At 36.0% G+C, this 25,032-nt stretch overlaps 3 protein-coding genes across 4 annotated transcripts in view; 1 reads left to right on the top strand and 2 right to left on the bottom strand.

Moving 5' to 3' along the window:
* The window catches only part of LOC133526809 (elongation factor-like GTPase 1), a 258,647-nt gene that overhangs the window by 194,287 nt on the left and 39,328 nt on the right, over window positions 1-25,032 (bottom strand). The gene's annotated exons all lie outside the window — the stretch shown is intronic.
* Window positions 1-25,032, top strand: part of LOC133526813 (dystroglycan 1) — a 143,583-nt gene that overhangs the window by 107,351 nt on the left and 11,200 nt on the right. The window lies entirely within an intron of this gene.
* Window positions 15,448-18,526, bottom strand: LOC133526822 (uncharacterized). The gene is made up of 3 exons (XM_061863620.1): window positions 17,767-18,526; window positions 16,946-17,109; window positions 15,448-15,859 (listed from the first exon to the last, which is right to left on the bottom strand). The coding sequence occupies exons 1-3, from the start codon at window positions 17,831-17,833 to the stop codon at window positions 15,503-15,505; spliced, it is 588 nt and encodes a 195-aa protein (XP_061719604.1). The 5' UTR covers window positions 17,834-18,526; the 3' UTR covers window positions 15,448-15,502.

Raw genomic sequence — 25,032 nt, 5'->3', positions numbered from 1 at the left:
TATAATAATAATATGTCTTAAGGTTGCACCAGATCGTCTGTTACCATTAAAATATATGTCTTCTTCGAGACCACGGGGACCACGCCGTCCTCGAAACGTCGGAGGTAAATTTAAAACTTAATACTCGATTAAGTCCCGTTTCTATAAGTTAATAATGTATGGGAAGTTTCAAAATGAGGACTAAGTGACGTTGATCAGTCCATCGATTGTGGTTGGTGTAACTGGCCCTTATTGAGCCCCTTACACTAGTTAGGCTTAGATGCGATTGGAATAGGCTTAGGTCGTAATTCACGCGTATAATACGAGTATCGGCCCGGAGCGGAGTACAGATTTAACATCCGATAAATTCAATTTATCTCATTACTGAATGGTTCAACGCACTTAAGAAGCGGTGTATAGATGAACCGGAAAATATAGTGCAAAAACAATGCTAAGAAGTCTTAAAACCGAGCAGTTTATTGTTAAATAAATAAAACGTTAAGTTTGCAATAAACTATTATACTCGTATTTATTATTTTTATTACCGGTGCGATGCATAATGCCAGATTTGTAATTAAAACTTTGAAAAACATCGTAGTTTGAAAGGAACTGTTTCGTCTAGGACGTCTGTTAACCGCGGTTCGTGAGCTGCAAGGGACTTTTTGGAAGTATGATAGCGGTCTTCAAGCAACGCTACATATTTGGATACTTGGAACCCTAAAAAATGTGACAATGCCAGGATATTATATTATGGATCCATTTTTGTACAGTTTTCTTTTGATGAGGTGTGCAATATTATGTTAATTTTGACTATTATTTGGTGAACTGCATTATCGTTAGCATTAAGCAATGATATTATCTCGCTATGTGTAATGTCGTGCTAAACATATACTTAGTCTAAATAAGTATACCCTACTAATTAAACACATGCAAATTTTAAGAAACGCCTAATGAAGCCAAAGCTGCTAAAAGCCATGTGCATGGGCTTATTAAAATTCCAGCGCAACCGGCCGTGGTTATAAATAATTAATTGTCAATAAGCGAGGAACGGTATCTCTATCAGGAATCAAGATGGACACAGTTCACCGCTGGAAAACAGAAGTATAAGTATCCAACAACACAATACAAATACTTTTTATTGCACATGATAAATTTGACCTACTTCCCGGTTGCCGATGAAGCTGAAAATTTGCATACAAATGTAAGTCCGGTGACAATGCAATATTATGGTATCATCCAGCTGATCTGATGATGGAGACAGACGGTAGTCATAGGAACTCTGTGATAAAAATTAACGCAACCTCATTGTGTATGGGTTTTTTAGAATTGACTCGATGAGTATTAGTTGCCTGTGGAAAGAAAAGTACAGTCAGCAATAAAAGCTTGTACCAAAAATGATTTTTTTGTCAAAAACTTATTCAGATTAAGTTAGCATGTTAGATTTTTTTACCTGAAATAAGGATGACATGGAGAGTGTATGTTATACTCGTATGGGAAAGCGAATAATAAACTCTACCTACGCAGATAAATCGTGGGTAAATATACTACTCGTAATGAAAGAACACATTATTTTTACATAACATGTAATATTTTTGATCCTTAAATATTGAGAATTTTAAACCTAATTTGTCAGTAGAAAAAGGCGCGTACTTGCGTCTATCTGTTGTTGTGCTTGTTGTACAAAATTGGCTTCCCAGACTATATCCTACTGCCTAATCTGTGTGCTATGACTGCGTCGGCGAATAGAATACCGTGGTCTTCGAACGCTGACTAATTGTACGTTACGGGGTATCGCCTGTAAAGTCTACATCAAATATGCACCCTAAGCTGTTATAATAAGGCGAATGTATACCCATTTTTGATGATGCAGCATGCGCGGCGTGTTTGTTTTCCAACCTCATTAGCTTTGATGTGTGATTTATTTGCGTTTTTATACTAGAAACAATGGAACGGAATAATTCCTGCGTAACAAATAAGAGATGACTGTCTGTCCTCTCAAACGTATCTACTGATAACGATTTATACCTAACTAGCGTCTGTCCCCGACTTCGTCTGCGTGAAATGATAGTCATCCGTTTTTTTGAACAAAAACTATAATATGTCCTTCCTCGGGTTTAAAGCTATCTTCATACCCTTCATCTAAATCTGTTTAAGCTTGAAGAGGTAACAGACAGTCAGACAGATATATTTTTGCATTTGTAATATTAGTAGGGATTGTATTAGCTTTGCCCGCGACTCCGCCTGCTTAGAATTCGGTCTAGTCAGGTACCTATCCTACCTCCAAATTGAATTTCAAAAATAAATTACCTAGTCAATGTCCACAGCCAGGCTTTATGCATTATACATGTTAAAAAATAGTCAAAATCGGTTCAAACAGTTCAGCCATAATAAAATAAACAGAAGACAGAGTTACTCTCGCATTCACATTAAGTAAGTAATCAATGTAAGGTGTGTTGAGGTAGACTTCAATTTGAATTGCTTCTTTTAGCAAAAAAGGGACTTGCGAGTAATTTCTATCGGAATAACATCAACTCCTCCATCTTGTACTAAAGCCATTCATCTTGTTGGGTCTTCGATTTATAATATGCGAAATCTTTTACGCCCTTTGAGCGGGTTTCCCTGACCAGTACAAAAAGACCTCGCGATTCCTGACGCTAAGTATGCGACTGGAAATGTAATCTTCTTTAGAGGAGTTATAATCCATATTTAAATGGCAAAGCTAAGGGTTGCGAGCAGCCGTAAATGCGTGACGGGATGTGGAACTACCGCTTAAATATGGAATGTAACTGTTGTGTATAAGGTTCAAATTATTTTAGCTCTAGTAAGATTTGTTTCTATGAATGGTACATAAGTCTGGTTTACTGAGGCGAACGTTCGATTGTAGGGCAGTCAGAATAGTTCTGTAATTATTGTAACAGTCTCAGCTCTTCCTTATTCGATGTAAATACGATGTTTTTTGTCTATTTTCACTTCATTGATTTATAGTGCATCATTACGCATGCTTTGTAAGTAAAAACTTAAGAAGCGCCCTTCATCATTGAAGTTGTGTATTAGAACTGGTATGGATTAGAGATAAAATAAAACGTTAAACACTAACGGCCCGATTCGAAGAATTATTAAGACACGCTTAACACGTGATTAAGTCCCGTTTTTATAAGTTAATAATAAGACGTTAAATTTGGATAATACATTTGTCTGGGGGCACGGCAGTGCCCGGCTGTTTTTAGTTTTTCGTAGGCCCTGCACTTTTTAAGCTATTGTCGAAAGCGATGACATGTACTTCATTATTAAATATATTTTTTTTTTATTTCGAACTTGAAGACGTAGTCCATACCGGGTTACCGGGTCAGGTAATACAATAACTTAATATATGTAGAGTTATTATTAAAAATAAAGGATGTACTCGTATATAATGACGACGATATTTTAACTAGACCCAACGAGTGGTGGCAGCTTGGTTCCACTTTTATCACTTGTCACTATGCCCGTCACTTTCGCGCTTATATACTTGTTAGAACGTGACAGGCATGGTGACAAATGATAAAGAGCCGACCATCTTAGCCCTACTGGTTTAGTTAAAATAAAATTGTGAAAAAAAATGTTTTTTAATATTTTTGTTACTTAGATGTTCCTTTTCTAAATTAATTAACGTGCTAAACTTCAAAAAACTGCCGAGAAACATTTTGAGTGACAATTACTCCATATATAATGAACCATTATTCAACGCCAGAAGAAAAATTAAATTTTACCTACTCCGAAAAACGTTATCTGATGAACAAAATTTAGACAGAGAGAGTTCGAGAAAGAAAGAGGTAAAAAAATCACAGAAGAGTCTATAATACACATGATTTTATAGCCACAAAGTGTTCAAAATGATGTAGTTACAATTTTACATCAGAAGATTAATGATAACGTGAATCTAAAGTAACCTATTAACTACTCGTAGCAATCCGTTACTTCCCAAGGAAAGTGCTGGGAACCAATGAGGCATTGGTAATAGGCGTGATATTTGAATAAGCGGTCACATTGCTTGTACAGGTTAGCTCAGTAGTCATGTTCTTAGTCCATGGCTTTGCTATCTTTTGCTTTAGATCAACTAGTATAAGTCTGATGCATGGCAGTGAAACAGCCAAGTTCGTAAAGCAAAAAGGTGACACAGCAGCTTGCGACTATTTTCAATCAATGCGCTCTTAGCCCCTTCATGTAGGAAGGGGAGAGGAATTGTATATTTGTTAATTACGAGTACAATAGGACAGTCATATAGAGAGTGGCCAAATATACAGGAACACATCTTTATTTCTATGATATAGGTATGGACATTAGAGTTGAAGTCATGCACACAACAACAAAATCATGTAATGACAGCGAGATTTTGAGATTGGTATTCATTTTTCGTATCGTAACTTGAACAGCCAACTGCTAATGGACCAAAAAGTTTCGCACATTCGCTCAACCATTCATTCAATGTTTATGCGATTAGTAATCTGCGTAGCGAAGAACAAATAAGGCGAAGAACAAAAGTAAAGGACATACTCGAGCGTATCGACCAACAAAAGTGGAGGTGGACAGGCCACATGCTGCGAGACAACAAAGAAAAATGGAGCAAGCAAGTGACCCACTGGTACCCAATTGGTTGCAAGCGCAAAAAAGGTCAACAAATAACCAGATGGGAAGATGACATCCAGTTTACTCTAGGACCCCGCTGGACCAGAGTTGCTTTAGACAGACAGCACTGGAAAGTGTTGGAAGAGGCCTATGCCGACAGGCACACCACACTAAGAGACATTTTATAATAAGACAACTTAATATTTGTATTTACAAGTGATTCATATGTGGATTAAAGGCTTATTTAATTTAATTTAATCTGCGTAGCTGTGTGTGTACTCATTCGCCTCAACTCTCCTACCTATACCTAATATTTAAAAGCGTGATACAAATATATTTGCCCACTTTGACCGTCACTATCTATTTGATGCTGATTGATCCAAATTTTTGTCAATGATGTTTTGAAGGATAACGGATAAAGATAACGACCAGATAACGTAACCAGAAATGACCATAAAGATACATATTAAATAGCCGTATTTTATTGTTTACCTATAAATGTGTTTTGTGATTCTAAATATGATGTAAATATGTTTTTATATTTTCTAATTTGCATGCCTTCTGGCTGAATGCGCTGATACTTGTGTAACATTACAAAATCTATTATGTACATGCATTTTTGAAGTTTGAAGGATCTGTAATTCTGCATTTACATAGACATAAGTAATCGTTTCACCTGAGGCCATTTTAAGCTGGTTAATGTGAAGCAATGTTAGATAAAATGGAAATAGCAATCCAGGATAGCGGTGTAGTCATTCAATACGTCAATTTCTCGTTCCGGACTGTTTCTATCATGCAGTTCACACTGCGTATCTGCTGTTTAAAACATAAGTACGTAAATTATAGAATTTCACTGCCCCACCACGCATAACAGCCGTAACACTAGTTTGAACTGAGAATTTAATTTTAATTTATTGCCTGAGAATACGACAAATAACTAAATAAGTTGGCTTCCTGTTACGGCCTTTAAACGTGGTGGGATAGTCTGAATCGCACTTTATTTCATGCTTGTGCTAAGCATTTGCAAATATATTTAAACTTCGACTAATATACACTACGACAGTGAAAGAGAAATATGGTTAGAATTCTAAGCTATAATTACTTTTAAAGCAAAAAAGAAACTCAATTTACTTTTACCGGTGACAAATATTACTAATCGTAGGTAGTCTTTTAATCATTCGGAACCTGATTACATGGTTTATCAATCAAGGGTTTATTTTATGACACAACTTATAGAAGCTAAATTCGATTAAGCAAGAAAATTTAATAATCTTCATAAAATGTTTAATCTTTTTCTCGTTAAATCGGCTTGAAGTAGATTCGAATTGCTAAAATAAAACTGCGAGAGCTAATAAAATAAACCTGCACTTAAGTTATAAAGCAATCAATCAACAATAACACAGCATAATGTTGTTCACAAACTTTTTTCAAATAAATCGCGTGCAATAATCAAGTCAATGTAACAAGATGAATGATTTATAGAAAGAAAACGAGATATGGAGTGGCATTCGAAATTAAACATTCTCAACTTGATTTGACATTAGGAAACTGGTAGTTTATCATATCACCAATAAGTAATGTTACTTCAAGATTTACCCATATTGCGCGATTTGATTACACAGGGAAAGGTAGGTCATTCGCAATTTTTTTTTTTTTTCATTTTATACATTTAGACTGACCACGATCAATGTCAATGTTTATTATTGTACAACCAAGATATGTTCGTGATTTCAGGATTGATCCTTCATTAGGTTGGTTGGTTGGTGTGGTATTTTGGCGATTCCGTCAGTCATCTGCGTCGCCAAATCTAATTTTTGGCATATAAGATTTTTATCATTATATGTATGTTCGTTTACTTCGTTTGTAAGACAAGAACCTTCTTAGTTATCTAATAAAAAGATATTTGAATAAGACTATTCTTGCTTAGTATGAAAGACACATTTACCTGCCTACCTTGTAGAATATAGCTAAGGATTAAAACATTTTGTTTATAAGCACCTGGTCTGGGTGAACTGACAGTAGCATCAGATCAATATAATATCAATAAAGGTATTTATACTTCGAATGCCGCTCGTGGAGCGGATATGGTAATATATCGTATGCCGGTTCTTACGTATCGCTTACGCAAGTCAACCCTGAACTTGAATAGCTATTCGCTAAGCATTTCGTCGCGAGTGTGAGCATATCCCCAATTTAAATTGATACTCTGTTATTTTTAATGACTATTAATTATTGCTTATTTATGTCATTACCAAGCTAAAATGGAATTCGGCGGAACATGTTGCCAGGCAGGGTGATGGCGGGTGGTCCCCATCCCTCGCTACTCATCCTCGCACATTTCTAGTGGAAACGCAACTTAAAGGCGTTAAATATACACTAGAAATAACGATACCACGACACTGTTCGAAAAAGTTTGGCTGCTCTTTATTTCGTCTTGGCGAAGTCACTACCGCGCCCCCAGGTATACAAGCTCTAGTCCGTGACAACAACGTTTTTGGAGACTGTCTACGTCTTTCTCTTATAATAATCGAGTGATAGAGATAGAAATATACCAATTTCACTGCAAACCCCCTGGTGAGGTCAGATATATATGGTCGCGTAGCGTTGTGAAAATAGCCTACTGTTGAGGTTGGTCGCGGCCGATGAACGCTCAATGCATTTTCCAAATCAATACTGTATTAACTCCAAAACTAATCATTCAAAACTCAATCTTATTACATCTCAACAAAGTACAAAAAGTATTATATAGCGAAACGCGTTGATACTGTTTTTATACTTTTTATTTATTAACTTCTTGGTCGTTTGTGGACCGGCAAAGTTCGTAGAGTGTGACACTGGGTGCAAATGAAGGGTATACTATGAAAAATTTCGCGTGACAACGGATGAAAATTAACGCGTTTCGGGAACAAAAGCGTTGCCGGGAATATTCTGGGATTTCCGGGAATAATGCAATAAGTGACAAAGAAAAGTGAATACTAAATCTGAATTAAACTTTTGCCTGAGTTTTTAATTATTTTATGTTAGAAATGTTTTAATCCCACTTTTAATAAATTGTTGTAAAAGTAAATGATTTAATTTAAATTTTTAAAAACACTGAATTTTTATAATAGTGAATTAGTGTAATTTTAATATCAATTGTGAATTGTATTTGATTTTTATTACTATTGATCGTTAAACTGATAGCAATTTTATGGCATAATACCTAGTACTTAAAACTAATCGGCATAAACAATTTCTCATTAAATATGGAATGAAAGTTCGTATAAAAGGTTTTCGTTGTAATTAATCATTTTAATTTAAATTGGATATACTGACTCCTTTAACTCAACTAGGCTGCCAAGTAATTGCTTTCCGGTTAATGCCTTTTATCAATATGTATATTATTATGATAAAAATAAAATATGTCATGTTAGTAAAACTTACTTAAATATTTCTTATAATTTATTTAATAAGTGATATCAGCAGAATGACAAATGAAATGCACTTTTTGAAACAGGAACACATTTTGCGATAAGAAAATGATTAAATGGTAAAGAAATAGAAATTTCCGTATCCAAAGGGTAAAATGGTACCCTATTACAAGGCTCCGCTGTTCGTCCGTCCGGCTGTCCGTCTGTCACCAGGCTGTATCTCATGAACCGTGATAGCTAGACAGTTAGTTTTCACACATGATGTATTTCTGTTGCCGCTATACAAATACTAAAAAGTACGGAGCCCTTGGTGGGCGAGTCCGACTTGCACTTTTCCGGTTTTTTAATTTCCCGTTTATACAATTCTCCCTTTATTTTATATTTTTGCGGGTAAAAATACTTTGTTTAAGTTGGGAATATCTCCACGGGTGGCACGTCACTACGCCCAAACATTATTGGAAGATCGTCACGTTTTAGATTTACGGTAGGTCGATGTTCGGGATACGGTTATGTTTCAAGGGTAAACAGAAATTTGGGTTAGGACAACAAAACGTGTTCGCACGTGCTCTATCTCGGGTTTATTTTTCCTTTTATCTAATTCAGTATATGGGTCTAAAGGAGTATATGTGCGAGCGAATTCGATTTATGATGTTGATTTTATTAAGAGGAATTCCTAGTTGCGATTTTTCCATACAAACGCTCTCGACTGATTCCTCCCTGGATTTTTAACCTAGAGCAGTGATTTTTTCAAATAAGATCAATATCATCAATATCTGTGCCGCTATGTTTTGCTTTTTTGGATTATTTTATTTTGAAGAAAGATACAGCGCCTCGAAAATCGCAAAAACGGCTCAATTGAATTGGCTGTAAAAAAAGGCACAGTATACAAATATGACAAAAAATATCCAAAAAATCAAAACATAGCGGCATAGATTATTTCTTCCTCTTGCAGTTTCCAAAATTTCATAAAGATTGATTGCGTTTTGGAGGAGGAAACAGTCGAGAGCGAAACCTCGATTTTTGAGTTTTTTGCATGTGAATTTCAGTCCGGGCTGCAGTTGTCCTTATCGCACGAATTGGAGGCGGAGACAGTTTCTAAATATACGTACACAGAAGAAATAGTGATGGGCATAACATCCTTATTAGGGATTGCAGAACCGGTACTGTTTTAAAGAACCAGGATTTCCCGGTACTTTCGTAACCGGTCTAATTATTTCATTATTTTAAATAAAACGACAGCATTTTGCGATTTGACCACTTTTCGTATTATAATTTAATAATCACATGTTCTTTTACTAAGTATAATCACAATAAACAAGGTAATTTTTTTAAGAAATATACTTTGTATTTTACATTGCGCACACTTGTGCGTCACAAGTAAAAGATAACTACTTTGATGTTTGCCACTAGATGGCAAATTTAATGCAATTACATTGACGAGGGGATTTATATACTTATAAGCAGGGATCGGAAACCGGTATTTTTTGTATGGGAACGAAAACGGTTTTTTTTCGTTCTTTGTTAATTATTTCATTCCTAATCGGGCAATCTAATAATACGAAGTCGTTATCTAAAAACACAACTGAGTCCTACATTTTGAGTATAAAATAAACCGAAATATATGGTTATTTCGATGTTTTTGCAAAAAACCGGCTCCGATCCCTGCTTATAAGTATCGCAGTCGTATTGTATAATCCGCCGTATTACATTACGGCTAGCCGATATCAAAATAAGGGCCATTTTGAAATGCGGCGGTTCAACGATTAAGGTATGTTGGGTAAATACCGGATGCGGGTGAAGAACGTAGGACATTCATTTCTCCCTAATTTGGCTTTATTTTTTAATGGTGGCAACATTGTGTAAGACATCATTTCATTGCGCCTCGACTGCCAGTGTCCCCGCGTTGCTTAGGGAGTTTGTGCTATGCGCAATCCAGGCGCGGATACAAGATTTGGCTTAGGGGGGGGCCATTTTGAGAAAATCATATATTTTTGCACAGAAAATAAGGTAAAAAAAAATTTACTCAATTTAGTAATGTGAGAGCCAGGGTTTTAGGGGGGGGGCCATTGCCCCTATGGCCCCCCCCTTGTATCCGCGCCTGGCGCAATCACAGAGAGCAAGGTAAATTTCGCGAATTTGAATTCGCCCTGTAATTTATTTTGCGTATTGTGATGAAACTGTGTTTGTTTTTGTAATTGTGTTAACAGACCTAGCACTGCTGTAGACCGATATCCGATCGTGACCCATCCAGGTAAAGATCGGAAAGAAACAATCCCATCTTTACCTATTTAAAACAGCAGTGATTGTCAAACTTTAAATTTTCTTCAATTTACCTACTGACCTACTTAATTATCACATTTATTGTTTTCTTGATCACACTTTCGTACCATTATTTTTATCCTGTACCATCCAGTTGTATGTGTATGTACACTTACTTACTGACAATGTAATTTTTTTAATTTCCGCAACCCAAAGGTTGCCTGGAAGAGATCGCTTTTTAGTGATAAGACCGCATGTTGTTTACCTGTGCTTATGTTTCTGTTTTCTTTTGTAGTGTTTTCTTTTATTGAGGTGTGTAATAAAGAGTATTTATATTGTATAGGGATGATGATACATGTTGAATTTTATAACAAAATCGAGTAAAATAGATAGCAAATGAGCAATTTTTCGCAATAAAGTACCTACACATACGGATGCATATGTAGATGTGCACGCATACATACATAGCTAGTTTCGGATACAAAATAGAGATAGGGCTTCGAAATTAGTTTCCTTAAAATGCTTCAAGAGGGCTCTCTTTTCCTATATATTTACTTTACTCTTTACATACGATCCTTACATTTTATAAAAAAAAGATTATATATCAACTATATATTATATACATAATTGCAAAATTAAACCAATAAAATCGCAATTTTACTTATTTTCCATACTTCAAGATGGGCTCGCAGTGACCTTGACCTTTTTAAAGAACTACTTAGTATTTTTGATTTTTAAATTTGATTCTTATTTTTTTGGCGACCTTCATTAAAAATGATTGGGCACGATTATTTTTTATTTTGATTTTTGTCCCTCCTACTTAAGTACTTAATATATTCCAGTACATTCCTTTCAATAAACAATACATTTACACTTTTACTAAACCTGTACAGTTCACGAGATCTTAAATTGTCAAAACTTCGAAACCTATCAATTATTTTAGTGGTTTTTCTTATTTTATTACTTCGTGTAAACCTTACAATAAGAGGTTTCTTAGCACATTGTTTACTTATCAAATTACCTTATGAGTTATGACATAGGTATCAAAGTTTGAGAGCCACAATTTTACCAATTTTTGTATCAGGGTTAAGATCGGATACAAAAATACGAAAAAAAAACACTTTCGTTGACAACTTTTAAGTTTGTAATTATTGGTGGCTGTAATGTAATTTATATACAATGGATAATAGACACCGGACCTATTTCTTTGTGATACCTTATTCTCTTTCCATTAGAAGCAACTTTTTTTCACCATTCGATGTTCTCCCTTGATGGCAAAACACTCGTTACCCTAACCGTTCTATATTGAAGATTACCAAAATTCAGGCCGAATCTACGGTTATTATTTAACGATTCGCTCCTTACTTCAAGAATCTGTCACGTGCTGAGATCTCGAAAAAAATTTTTTCACGAGTTCTCTCAATTGGTCCCAAAATTTTCCGGCATTACCCAGATTGTCATTGTCATCAAGTTTAGCCCCATCGTACTATAAGTTAAATAGATTGTAGTTTAAACATATATTTATACCTACTTACAAAATTTCACAAAACACCATGATCACTCCCAACTTACTGATACGGATAGGTACAGTCAAGTGTAAAAATATGGGTGTACACATCTTACTCAAAAATATGTCCCGTTGCATCTTATTCCAGTGTAATAAGAGCGTAGTACCATATTTATGAGACGATTCTTTCGATACATATTTTTGCACTTGACTGTACGACGACGACCGAAGCAGGGACATCATTCTTTTTTTTCTCTTACTTATATAGTAATTAATAGATACAGTATAATATAAAAATGAAAAACAATATTATGTGATAACAACAAAAACAACTTGCGTCGGTCGGGCAGCGCAGGATAAATTCCGTCCGGCTCGCGGGCGATGTCGACGGAACGGCGCGCAATGAGCGAGCGTTCGAGTCTCGCGTCTGTGTGCGCGCACTCACACTTAGATAGCTCCCGCTCCCGCCCACCGCAGCGCGACAGAAACATAGCTTCAAAAATTCGAGATTTGAAAAGTTGCTCAGCTAGGAATTGCTCTTAAGTCCCGTTTTAGTCTATTGTTTTCGTGATTAGAGGATAAGAGGAGTTTGAACTCAAGTTACTATATATTTATATCAATTTTGGAATTATTGGATCGATATTTTTAATTTACTGTTAAATAAGTATAAAAGTTTGATAAATATTGTTTTTTTTTTGCTTTCAGGTAAAAAACTACAAACACGAGGACCCTCGGTAAAATACTGATCTCAAACAATTTAAGACAAATCCTGGAGTCTCCAGGGTTATAACATTACAATTACCTGTCTTAGAGACGTAAAATAATAAATAAGTAATTTTAAATATGTGTCATTACAATGTAAAACTAATATATCTCTAAATAAACAGTACCAACACATCATGTTCCAGTTATTAAAGTAGACTGGGATTCGCAACAAGGCCATAACAAACAACCGCAGATATGACGAGGCATGTAACCATTTTAATTATACGCTTTGAATCCTGTTTGAGCTGTCGGTTACCACATAATTTTAGGACATTAAAAGCCATTATAAACACACGTTTAATAAGAAAATTTTTAATAGTTTACATTTGCATTTAAGTAACAAGTCGGGTAACCTCTAAAGTCGGCAAACTCCTCCTAATATCCTTGAAATAATATGAGGGTTGGCCGACATGAGAGGGGGCAGAACGCAAATTAAAATTTGGAGATTAAATTATTACTTGGTCAATTGAATTATTATGTCCTATGGTATTCCGCACTAGGTCAGCGAAGGGAATGTAGCTCAATAATTCCTTTCGTATGGGAGGTTTTGTGCACATCAGTGAGGCGTATATAGACGAACAAGTCATGTCTAATGATAGGTTCTTAACGAAAAAAAAAAAAACGATAACCTATAAGTAAAAATCCGTCTATCCGCATAAGCAGCAGAGCATGCTAAAAAAACAGATAAACCGAGATGCATACACTTAAAAACATTACCCTCTACGCAAGTCTTCATTAAGTAGCCACGTTTTTATGCAATTTTACTGTACGTTTAGAATCAGATATTATTGAACAGTACTTAATTGACGATCGAGCACCTAGTTCACGTCAGCGGGAAAAAAGATCTATGTTGATGGCTGAACAATGTACCAACATAAAGTTAATAAGCAGTTGGCCATTATGTTGTAAAGTATCAAGATGTTGCGGTCCGCGTAGGGGAAGTTCTCAGATCGCAGATAGGGTAGGGAGGTCATTTAGCAATGGGAAATAATTGCGTGTACATCTCATAAAGTTTTTATACGGTTTTTTATTATTGTAACTTGTGTAGATATTGTAAATGCCGTTGTAAATAAATATAAATGCACGTCAGAGCAGCAACTTATTCTCCTGCTGACCGAGTATGAAAATTTGCCAGCTTTAATTTTATTGTACATCATATTGACAAAGTCGGTTTATTATACGTATAAAGGCCTATCTATAGGTATATTAAGTATACTATGTATAGTCAGGCGGTTACGACGATATTCTTCTTTCGCGCGTCTTTCAAAACTAACATGTCGTTAATAATGTTTGTCCGTCTCTATCATTGTGACATTTGTCTTTCTTAGAAAGAGACAGTCGTTTGACAAAGGTATCCCAAGTTTTGTAAATAAGGAGGAAATAACAGAAATAATCAATAAAGTGTAAACTATTTCTACTAGTCAAGTTCAAATTTTACCTGTATCCAATATGTATTCAAATAAATCGAGACCGAATCGACAAAGAGCTCAATATGCATACAATTCTAAAGCTTGATATCTCTCCTTTGAGAGCGACATTGCCCAATCGTACAGATATCTAACCTAAGCGTTCCTGCTTACCTAGAGCGAGGTGTTCGGCGTGTTCACTCAGAAATACTGATCCTTCTAGTGGGAATGAATACTTCTACTAAAATAAAACGACTTGCATTTTTTACAGTTTTTTACAGTTGACTTCCGGCTTATTAACATCCCGTACTTATAGTATATTACTTGCCAAGAGCAGTAAAGTGAGAAATGTCTTCGATGAACTGAAACTTTCTCATTTACTGGGCGAGGTGTATCAGTGTATACTATTTTCTCTGTTTGACGGAGCCGGAAGGCGGCAACATCGCTTAGCGCAGTGGGCCGAAAGTTTTCACTTTCCGGCCGGAGAGCAGAAAAATATATCACTGGCCGGTACTGTATTACCAAGATTAACTTAAGTCACATATCAAAAATGTTATGAAAAACTTGACAATTCGCTTAATAGGTAAGTACATACACGGAAAAAAAAATCTGGTTGTTGTAACGAGAATTCGGTAGACCCTACAATTTTTATCGTACTATATGTGACAACTCTACAAATAGTAAACTCAACTATTCTCTTCTCGTAAAAGTTATATGGTATGGGTAAGTATGTTACATAGTAAGCAGTAGGGCTTAAATTGTTAACAGTGCTGGATGTGTATTGTTGAAATAACTACAGCCTTTTGTATCCGTTACCAAAAATATGTTGTGGTATATACTATATTGCTTGGTAGTAACCACTATGTTACTTTGTAGTATCTACCATGTTACTTGGTAGTAAGCACTATGTTACTTGGTATTAACCACTATGTTACTTTGTAGTATCTACTATGTTACTTTGTAGTATCTACTACGTAACTTTGTAGTATCTACTACGTAACTTTGTAGTATCTACTGTATTACTTATCCCTTGGCATCTGCACAATAAATGAAATGCCTGATTATACTACTTCCCAAAACTGCTGTAAACTGTACTTATTGTTTGAATTAAAAAACAGAAACATCTTTTTCGACTTCTTTCGAAAACGTTGATTTTTTAAATAAAAACATAAAACCACTTAATAGCACTTTTTCATGGGAAGTAGTAATATCTGGCATTTCATTTATTATATATTGTGCAGAGGTTGGGGACAAGTCGTGTCAGTCGTAAGTTGCAATCAAATTGTGAAATATTATAAGTAGACATAATTATGTACATATATTAATTATTATGCGTTATAATAAATGCGATGTAGTTCAATATTAACTGTAGACTATTTTCTATACAATATTAATTTTATGTTATGAAAAGCTTAAATAGGTAATTATAATGTAGTCACCTTAACCTATTTCACAATTTGAACAAAACAGGTTCCTAAAGTTGGGAAACGTCTAGTTTAAAAAAAAAAACTTCAAATTAAATCAATCATTATTTTATATTAATAGGCAACAAAACTGATTGTGAGTCACATTTATAGAAAAAAGGTTTTACATTGTACAGTTGCCATCAAATATATCGGAGCGGCCAAGGTACCCATAAATATCTGGACGTGCACTATATCGCTTTGACAATAAAGACGTTGTTTTGTGATCAACTTGGCCGCTCCGATATATCTGTTGGCGACTGTAATATAATATAACACCTCACTTGTCAACTGTTCGATTTCGTTGGTAAGGTCCTTTACTGGTGGTAGATTAATTGATGTGTTGACGCTACTGTCAGAAGGGGATCCATCTTGACTGCTTTGGAAGTTGGTAATATCCTTTATTGGTGGTACGTTTCTGTGTTTCTCACTCAACACATCGACATTAATGTCCGATTTGCTCCCCTAAAAAAACACAAGTTAATTAGTCCCTTGTATAAAAAACATATTTACATGAACCCTTTCATACCTAACCGTATGTACCTAGGGAACTCACGGATCTTAGGTCGTTTTGTATAAAGATAGCATTGTTACGTTCATAAAATAATTCCAAGAATCTTTATTTATTTATTTAATCTTTATTACACAATACATGAAGGTACAAATGGCGGACTTAATGCCTTAAGGCATTCTCTACCAGTCAACCAATCTTTGATCTATACTGTTTAAAAAAAATTCACCACTCCACCTCGGAACGTTCTTTATCCCTTAGAAAGCGGAGGAGAAAAACGCATTTTATCCGCATGATGTGGGGAAAGTAAGTTTTGACTTATTTCTTTACATTATCTGGTAGGATGGACTTTAAAGAGATGATTTTGAATTATATAATTTTGAAAGCATGAATTTGGCTTAAATTTTTAATATTTTATAACTTGTATTTTTCGCGTTGGCGCGGTGAAAAATGTTGTATTATATACTCGGCAGTAAAGTTTGTTCCTGAGTTATGGTTGTTTTCTATGTATTTAAGTATTTATTTAGGCATATCTATCTATTATAGATAGATTAATAAGTGCTGGTGGCCTGGCAGTAAGACATCAATCTTTCAATCTGGAGGTCTTGGGTTCAAACCCCGACTCGTACCAATGAGTTTTCATTTGATATTTACCAGTCGCTTTTCAGTGACGGAAAACATCGTGAGGAAACCTGACCTAATCCCAACAAGTCCTAGTTTCCTGTCTGGGTTGGACGATCAGATATCAGTCACTTTCGTAAAAATAATGCCTACACCAATTACTGGGATTATGTTGCCGAGCGGACCCCAGGCTCAATAGAACTATGGCAAAAGTCCGAGACAAACGCTAATCGGCCTCCGTGGGATGAGGTAATTCAGATTGGGGCGGGCATAGCATGGCCATTCCGTATAAAATACTATTATTTATTCTGTGCTGTGGGACTAGGTTTGTTTGTGTAAGACTGTCCCATAATAATTATTTATTTCAATAATGCAACGTCATATTATTAAATTATTTAAATATTGAAGCAGATAGGTACCTGACTGAGACTAAGAGAGAAATCATCATCATCATCATTTGATATTTGTTTCCAAAGATTTAAGTTGCTTATGAATGTGGCTCTGTCTTCAATTGGTTTAATTAGTTCTTGTATCATTCCCTGATCCAATATGATGTTGAATGTTTTGAGGGTGATCTTATTTTCTGTAAATACAAACAAAACTTAACTCTTTCTTTCTTTTAAGCTTTTGGAAAGTACGTGAATATAAATAAGGAAAACTGACACATGTGGACGAAAACTACCCTACCTCTGCAACGGCAACGGTGCCGATGCGGTAGATTTGACAAGGTGCTGGGAATATTACTTACTACCCGGTAGGACTAGTAGGAGGCATATTATTATACCTACTAGCTTTTGCCCACGACTTAATTTACGTGGAATAAGTCATTTCTCATACAAACTTCCACCCCCTTAAATCACGATTTCTGGAATAAAAACTATCCTATTTCCTTCCCCGGGACTCAAACTATCTCCATACCAAATGTCATCTAAATCGGTTCAGCGTTAAAGCGTGAAGTAACAGACAAACAGACACACTGGGCCATATTATAACTTTAAAACACGTTTAGACACGACAACGACAAACAACTGAATCAGAAATATCAAAACTTGCTTGAAAATTATTCACATGTAACTCAAATATCGGTTGATTGATTTTTGTTCCGTGTTGGAGTATGTTTGAGATAGATTGTGTTTTTAATGTATTGTCTATGTAGGCATTTTAAAATTAGAATACGGCACAAAAGATTTTTTTTTACAGATATCACATTTAAATATAAAAAAATGGAAACAAGACTTACGTTTGAATATCTCGTAGTATTCTGACAGACCCCACTCATGCAATATTTGCGCGATGTCTTCGTCCATTTTCAGTAAGACACAAGTTTTTCTTTTGTTATTTTCACTGCTAAGTAAATCAATAACTGCCTGTCACTACTTTTGCGCAGGCGACGTAAGTACGATTGGTCACCATCAGCGCCATATTGTTTGAAACCGCCCCGCGCGGCTCCCGCGCCCCTCTGCTCTCCCAGACGCAACGATCCGTATTGTAATATCAACAATAGTATAATAGTATAATGTAACTTACTTTGAGTATTGTTGGTGTAAACATTTAGATACTATTCCTTACAAGCTTTCAAGTTACTAGAATTGAACATTGCCCGTAACAAACGAATTGAAATCGCTACCACATCAAAATAGTTGGTCGTACAATAAAATTAGTAAAGAGAACGTTAAATTAGTTAGCAGAACAAATTTCCGCTTACTACACATTCTTGTAGTATCGTATTTTTATATAGCTGCGACAACGATGGGAATTGTAAAGACGACGATGCTATTGTAACTATCCCTTGAGTATTGTTGATATAACATTTAGATCCTAACCTTTACAAGCTTTCAAGTTACTAGAATTGAACATTGCCCGTTACAAACGAATTGTAAACGCATCAAATCCAATGGTTGGCTGAACAGAAAAAAATGTTAGGAGAACGCAAAATTTGTTACAAGAACAAATTCCCATTTACTATACATTCTGGTAGTATTGTAAAAAAATTTTTTTTCCGTGTAGCCACCTCAACAAAATAAGGATTAAAAAAAATTAAGTAAATATATTTTGGACAACTACTGAAGATAGGTATCTATTATCGGTATCCATAGTTCATCAACCTTGATACAATCGCGATGGTACAGACCGTTTCACGAGGCGATCATGATTGTAAGATTTACTTTTAAGGTAAACATATCGGCCGATCTTAACATTGACCTATCATAACGGAGTTTACGCGGTTTGTCACAGATTATTCTTAACGGCATTTGAGTCGCTTAACTTCAAACTCAGATAAATCCAACTGTCTGATTATGCGATTTTGGCATTAAGAGAAGGTAATAGGATAGATATTCCCTAAGAATGGATTTATCTGAGTTTGAAGTTAAGCAACACATTTGGACATATTCCAAAAAGTTGAAAAATTCTCAGATATTTTTTACAGGTAACAAAAGAAAACTTTCATTTTGGAAATGGAAAATATCGATTCCCATACAAAAAATTGACAAGCTTTCGAAAATCGAATTTAAACTGTCGTGAGACATACCTACTTGAGAAAGGAGACCTAGGCTCTACGAAACGAGTGACTAAAAACACGTGAGTTAAACCGTAAAATTATCTTAAAGTTTTCTAAATTGTTTCATGTGGAAATTCGCCACTTTTATAATTTTCCGACAGCACAGCACTATTCATAAATAACTGTCAAATTTAACAAGCTATGGACAGTCGTTGTCCCTATCCGTCATTTGTTATTAACAAATAAAAAAACACAATAAATTAAATAATTTCAGTTTAAACATTATTCATTACTCACATACAAACAAACAATTAAAACATTCAAACAATTACAATATTTACATATGAATTAATTAAAATTATCGGACCCAAATCGGATTTGGGTTTGTTAGAAAAACATAAAATTTTAGATAGGTATCTTAAATGTTTGCGAATATTTATAAATGAGGAGTAAAACGTTCAAGAGTAAAGTAACACTTCAGCGAAAATAACCTCTATCCGTCAAGGATTTTAGAGTTCAATTCGAAAACGTAGGAAACGGTTGTATGATTTCCGTAATATTAAAATATTTATTTGAACATTTTCAACTTGATTATAATCCAAATGCGTCCCATCTGACTCTTCGCACCTGTATAGTGTCGCTCACAAACTCTACTATTTTCTTAAAATACACTATACCTATATCTACCCTAATAATGCAGTATCAAACCAAAACTCGGCAGTTTCAAACAAAAACATTAAAAATAAAAGAGTACTTAGTGTTCGTAAGAGACAATGCAATTCACTCAGGCTCCAAAAAGTAATAATATCCCAAATCATAGTGATCGATCATTCAACCTGGCCGTACATTCCCATGGCTTAGAGAACCCGACCCGAGCCAGCATAACAGTAACCTTAAACATAACAACAATGCTTAATTAGATAGACAGTGATTGGAGCCCGTCGAAGACTCGCTTAATATTGGAACATTTCTGGACGTGACGTCCGGGACATAGATAATAGCAAACAACGGTGTTTCATTCGCTTACCGAGCAAGGGCAAGTCAAAGACAATGTTTAGCCAGTATTACGTAGAATTTTGGCTTGTTAACGAAAAAAGTAGTTCTGGCTAAGCACCCTTGTCCTTTCATTTTGGGTGGCGTTAGGGTCTCTGCTTACGAAATCTCTGCGTTTGTAGATCATAAATATCAAACTTCGAGCAACACCGGCTTCCGACACGTCAGAACGGAGGAGCCTAAGCGATATCTTACCGAACAAATCATTCTGCCATTTTTTGCGGGGAGAAACGTGCACACAGTCGCACTTCTCACTCACTACATACAAAATCCAATCTGTAATGACAACACGAATACATAGAAAATGACACACGTCAAAGACAAATCTTGCACACCTCGATCTCTTTTTGTGTACGGACGAGTCACAACATGCACCGCCATAGGTACAGTTGTACCCAGGGATCGTTACCGGTATTTTGAGTACCGGTTTTAAATTAGATATTACCGGTTATAGTTGTATTACGCTATTTATATCACTAAAGCTTTGATTATCGGTATAATCAATAACGGTATTCATGTCTATTAACGATTTTGCCATTAGACAATCAATGTCAATACACTCTTTTATTTGTTTCTTCAAATATGTTGTGCTTGGCCGTATGTATGACATACGTTGCAAATTAATTTTCTTATCCAGTACCTAATAATAGTAGATACTTCAGACAGCTATGCAGAATGTTATCGCGTGACTTTACAATAGTGTGTAGTAGTGTATGACTGAAAACTTACCTTTCAATTGCAATGAATAGCGGTATTGAATAAAGGTATTTAATATTGTAAATAGTCTATATATAGCGGTAAAAACAAAAGCGAAATGAATATAATACCTCTAATAGGAATATAGGTATTATTTTTATAGCGGTAATAGTTTGACAATTTATTTACAGGTATTAAAATAAAACCGGTTGTACAATCCCTGGTTGTACCTATGCTTCGGCAGAGGGGAAATAGTATGAATGCCGTCTCCCTTCCTGGTGTTGCTCGAAGATATCAAAGCTTTGCTAGTTTGCTACGTTACATGTGTATGGGGTGATTAGAAAAACGCTTTCCATGCAAGTAACTAACAGATCTAACCTATTGAAAAAATATCATAATTACATCATTTTATGTAAAGTTGTATAGTCGGTACACTTTTTTAATTCGATTTTTTGTTATTTCCAGTAAAAATCACAAGCTCCTTCGATCCTAATAGGAGAAATAATTGTCCTAAGATTTTAATAGCCATCCCGTAGCTAATATTCATAAAATTTGTATAAATAAACAAATATAAAGGTAATAAAATGTAAATAAAGGTAACGGAATGGAACGAACGAAAAATGTATGGAAAGTCTGAGTAGTTCACGTGTCATTATTTTTAAATAACATAAAAATTCCAAAAACTGAAATAAAAAAGAGTATAGTGGATAATACTATAATTATAAATAAAATGGTCCATCACCCTGTCGAATGGATGTCATGTTACACTGGCGCCTTAGATCCCGACTTAACAGCGCACGCGCACTGAATCGGAACCAACTGCTAGGATTAACCTCCTCTAACCTCCTGATGACTTGGTCTCCGGCGCCTCGCGCTGTTATCCGGTCACTATCAGAACGGTATTCGCTAAGGGGTTAACTTTACCGATAACCCCTCATTTAATGGCGCATAGTGGTTGATACGAAATAGGTGAGCTAGAGAACAAAAGCAAAATTTGTTAAAGTGGACTTGTTTCAAAAATGTTAAGAAGTGCAACATGTGAATATAGCAAAAAGCACGTGAAAAGCAAAATTTGTTAAAGTGGACTCTTTTTAGGGTTCCGTAGCCAAATGGCAAAAAATAGATTCGTCATGTCCGTCTGTCTGTCCGATTATGTCGCAGCCACTTTTTTTAAAAATGTTAAGAAGTGCAACACGTGGTCGCACCCATCAAGTCTTTTGCCGTCAGCCGCGGAGAAGCCTGATGGCTCCAAAGTCGCGGGAAGAGAGGCGGTGCTGAGGGCACGGCGGACTAAGTCGTTCACGGAGGAAGGCCTATAAAGACGGCCAGCGCTCGACTTGCAGTGCAGGCCATGTCGTCCTAGAGCGTCCACCGGCTGGGCGCAGCGACTGCAGGCATAGGCCTCGCAGATCTTCATGCCAAGACGAAAGCAAACCGCGATCTGCAGAGCATTCGGTTCTAGTACGGTGCCAAGGTTACGCGAAGGGAGCGCGTGTAGCCAATAGCCCCCGACACAGCCTCTGACAGAGTCTAGCTCGTTCATGGTGGTCACGGGATTCCTGCGCGAGGAGTTAGCGACTGCCATAGTTGAAGTACTGGGATAGTTAGGTGGTATTCGGGTAATGAAAATATATCATAGTTGCAAATATCTCGTCAATGGGTGTCACGTTACCCTGGCGCTTTAGATCCCGACTTAAGCGCACTCGCACTGAATCGGAACAATCGGCCAGGATTAACCTCCTGATGACTTGGTCTCTGGCGCCTCGCGCTGTCCGGCCACCATCAGAACGGTATTCGCTAAGCGGTTAACTTTAACGCTAACCCCTCGTTTAAAGGCTGGTTTTTTATACGAAAAAGGCGAACTTGAGACAAAGAAAAATTTGTTAACGTGGATTTGTTTTGAAATGTTAAGTGCAACAGTATATAGAGATGTGCTATGCTGTTCCAGCTCCAGCTACAGCTACGTTTCAAATGTATGAAAACATAGCATAGCAAGCATCTCTGGTCGAAAGGCACCCTAAACCTTGGTGGTAAATAATATCCATCCTGACCTATTTCACTGACCAAAAAGCAAACCTTATCCGTCATATTTTTTGTATTGTCATCACTGACCACTGTGTTGCAGATCGAATCACAAGTAGGTACTTTAACCCGCTCTGTTTATCCACAAACCGCAAAAATTAATCAATCGTCGAAGCATAAAGAGAAAGCCTGAGAGCCCTTAAATTAATTTTGAGTGGAATCGACCAAATTGGTGATTCGCAGGGCGCCCGAGTGAAAGTTGGTGCGATGATGTATAAAAACAATAAAAAATTGTGACCAGAGATTGTGAGTGGCGACGTGAAGGTCGGAAGAGAGCATCGCTATTCAACAAACTTTACAACCTGTCCGCATTAACTGGACCAATATAAACCTAATTATTTAGATCTCTCGTATTAAATGATGTCCTTCAAGTATTTTTTGGATGGGCTGAAGAAATACATACATACATACATACATACATATAATCACGCCTATTTCCCGAAGGGGTAGGCAGAGACCACGATTTCCACTTGCTACGATCCTGACATACCTCTTTCGCTTCCTTCACTTTCATGACATTCCTCATACACGAAATATGTTTACTAATACCGAATTTTAATCCAAAACAATGCCTAGAAAAAGTCTAAGTGACAATTCATCCATAAAAAATCACAGAGCCATCATTTAACGTGAGAGGTATAGAGTTTAAGTAGGTACCAGGTACCTACACAAACGGGTAGCTTTTCTTTTTAGAAGAAGAAAACCGAATTAATTGTAACGATGTCCGGTATTTATAAATTGTTCATGTCAAATATATGATAAACCCAATAAATACAAACTAATCTGTCGCTTCTGGTGGCTAGTAAAACTGTAACATAATTCGTTTATCACAAAATATACTGCGATGGAATATTGCCAAATTCCGCTCAAACGGACCCAGTGGTCTACAATATATTTAAGGGTACCTTGATTCTGGTCATCTTTAAATCTACGAGTAGTAGTTTTTGAGATCAATTTCTACAAATCGTTGTTAAATGATTTTCCAAACGACGTTTTATTTTTGGTAGTTTCGTAAGAATATGGCCCAAACTAGTTACAAATGAAAGGTCAGATTATATTTGGTACGAGAGAAGACGGAATAATTTGTGAATAGTTCGAGATGTGCGTAGCGCACGTGCCAATACTCTTTTCAGTACGATCATATTTTATTGGAAAGAGAAAGCAAAACTGTCAAATAGCGATGATGATGTTATTCTGTACAGATATTTTACTCAGCACGTGATTTTTCAGTTATAACACATGTTGGCTTAAAGTTTAAAATTAATTCAACTAGAACATGGAACACAAAATCGCGTAAAATGAATTTACCTATACCATTATTACAGTACGAACGGTTAACAGCGGACCACCGTTCTGTGTTACTGTTTACATAGTTTGATTTCATGAGTAATTATCACGGTGACCGAAGTCAATATTAAATCAACTAGTTGTACTTACAAAGTTTACATGAAAGGTTAGAGCTACATTATATAGGGTGAATTTTTTTATGGACGCTGGGGGCAGCTACTTGATTCGGTACTGCTACGTAAAAAGGTCTTTTTAATTAATACATGTATACTGATTGATTTTATAAATTAAAACGTAATGTACTAAAACACAACCATCATCTAAATCCAAAGTGAAGATTTCGTCAAAAGCGTAGGTACTAAACGGAGTTCGCAACAAACTTCGTCCAATCTACATACGTGATAATCCGTCACAGGCTTCGTCAAAAATGTACAAGATCCGCAACAAGCTTTGTCAAAAAATCTACAATACCTACGCCTTCACGTTAATCCCCGAGACACGTACCCGGCTCAAAAGTTCCAAAAATACTGGTCACATTACCGTGCTGTAGTGCCAGTAATATTTGCTGGACCAGGTATGACCCAGAACGGGGACCCCAACCTCGCTCTTTTAACCGCTGCCCCAGATTTTTAATAAAAGTTTTCGGCGCACAACACCAGAGTCCACCAGTTTCCACTGCATCCGGGACAGTCTTGAATGCTTGAGCTTTGCTGCACCCTCTGGCGCAGTCCCAGCTATTTTACCAACACATATATGTAATATAATTTACAGTACATATGGTGCTACATTACCGCACTAGTGCGATAATTAGCACATTACGTAATTGTGTCGAAATTTTAAAGGGCCATATGTACTGTAAAACGTTTTACGATACATGTGAGAATAGGT

Source organism: Cydia pomonella, chromosome 17, assembly GCF_033807575.1.
Source record: "Cydia pomonella isolate Wapato2018A chromosome 17, ilCydPomo1, whole genome shotgun sequence".
NCBI classification, from domain to species: domain Eukaryota; kingdom Metazoa; phylum Arthropoda; class Insecta; order Lepidoptera; family Tortricidae; genus Cydia; species Cydia pomonella.
The sequence above is the reverse complement of the archived record's forward strand: the minus strand, read 5'-3'. Positions and strand labels throughout refer to the sequence as shown.

What these genes read in the sequence shown, in the direction of transcription:
- LOC133526822 (XM_061863620.1), bottom strand. Translation starts at nt 17,833, where the DNA reads ATGGACGAAGACATCGCGCAAATATTGCATGAGTGGGGTCTGTCAGAA. An exon ending in ATACTACGAGATATTCAAAC is followed by an intron (nt 17,110 to 17,766) that starts GTAAGTCTTGTT and finishes TTGTATTTACAG; the next exon opens with AAAATAAGATCACCCTCAAA. An exon ending in TCTCTCTTAGTCTCAGTCAG is followed by an intron (nt 15,860 to 16,945) that starts GTACCTATCTGC and finishes GTGTTTTTTTAG; the next exon opens with GGGAGCAAATCGGACATTAA.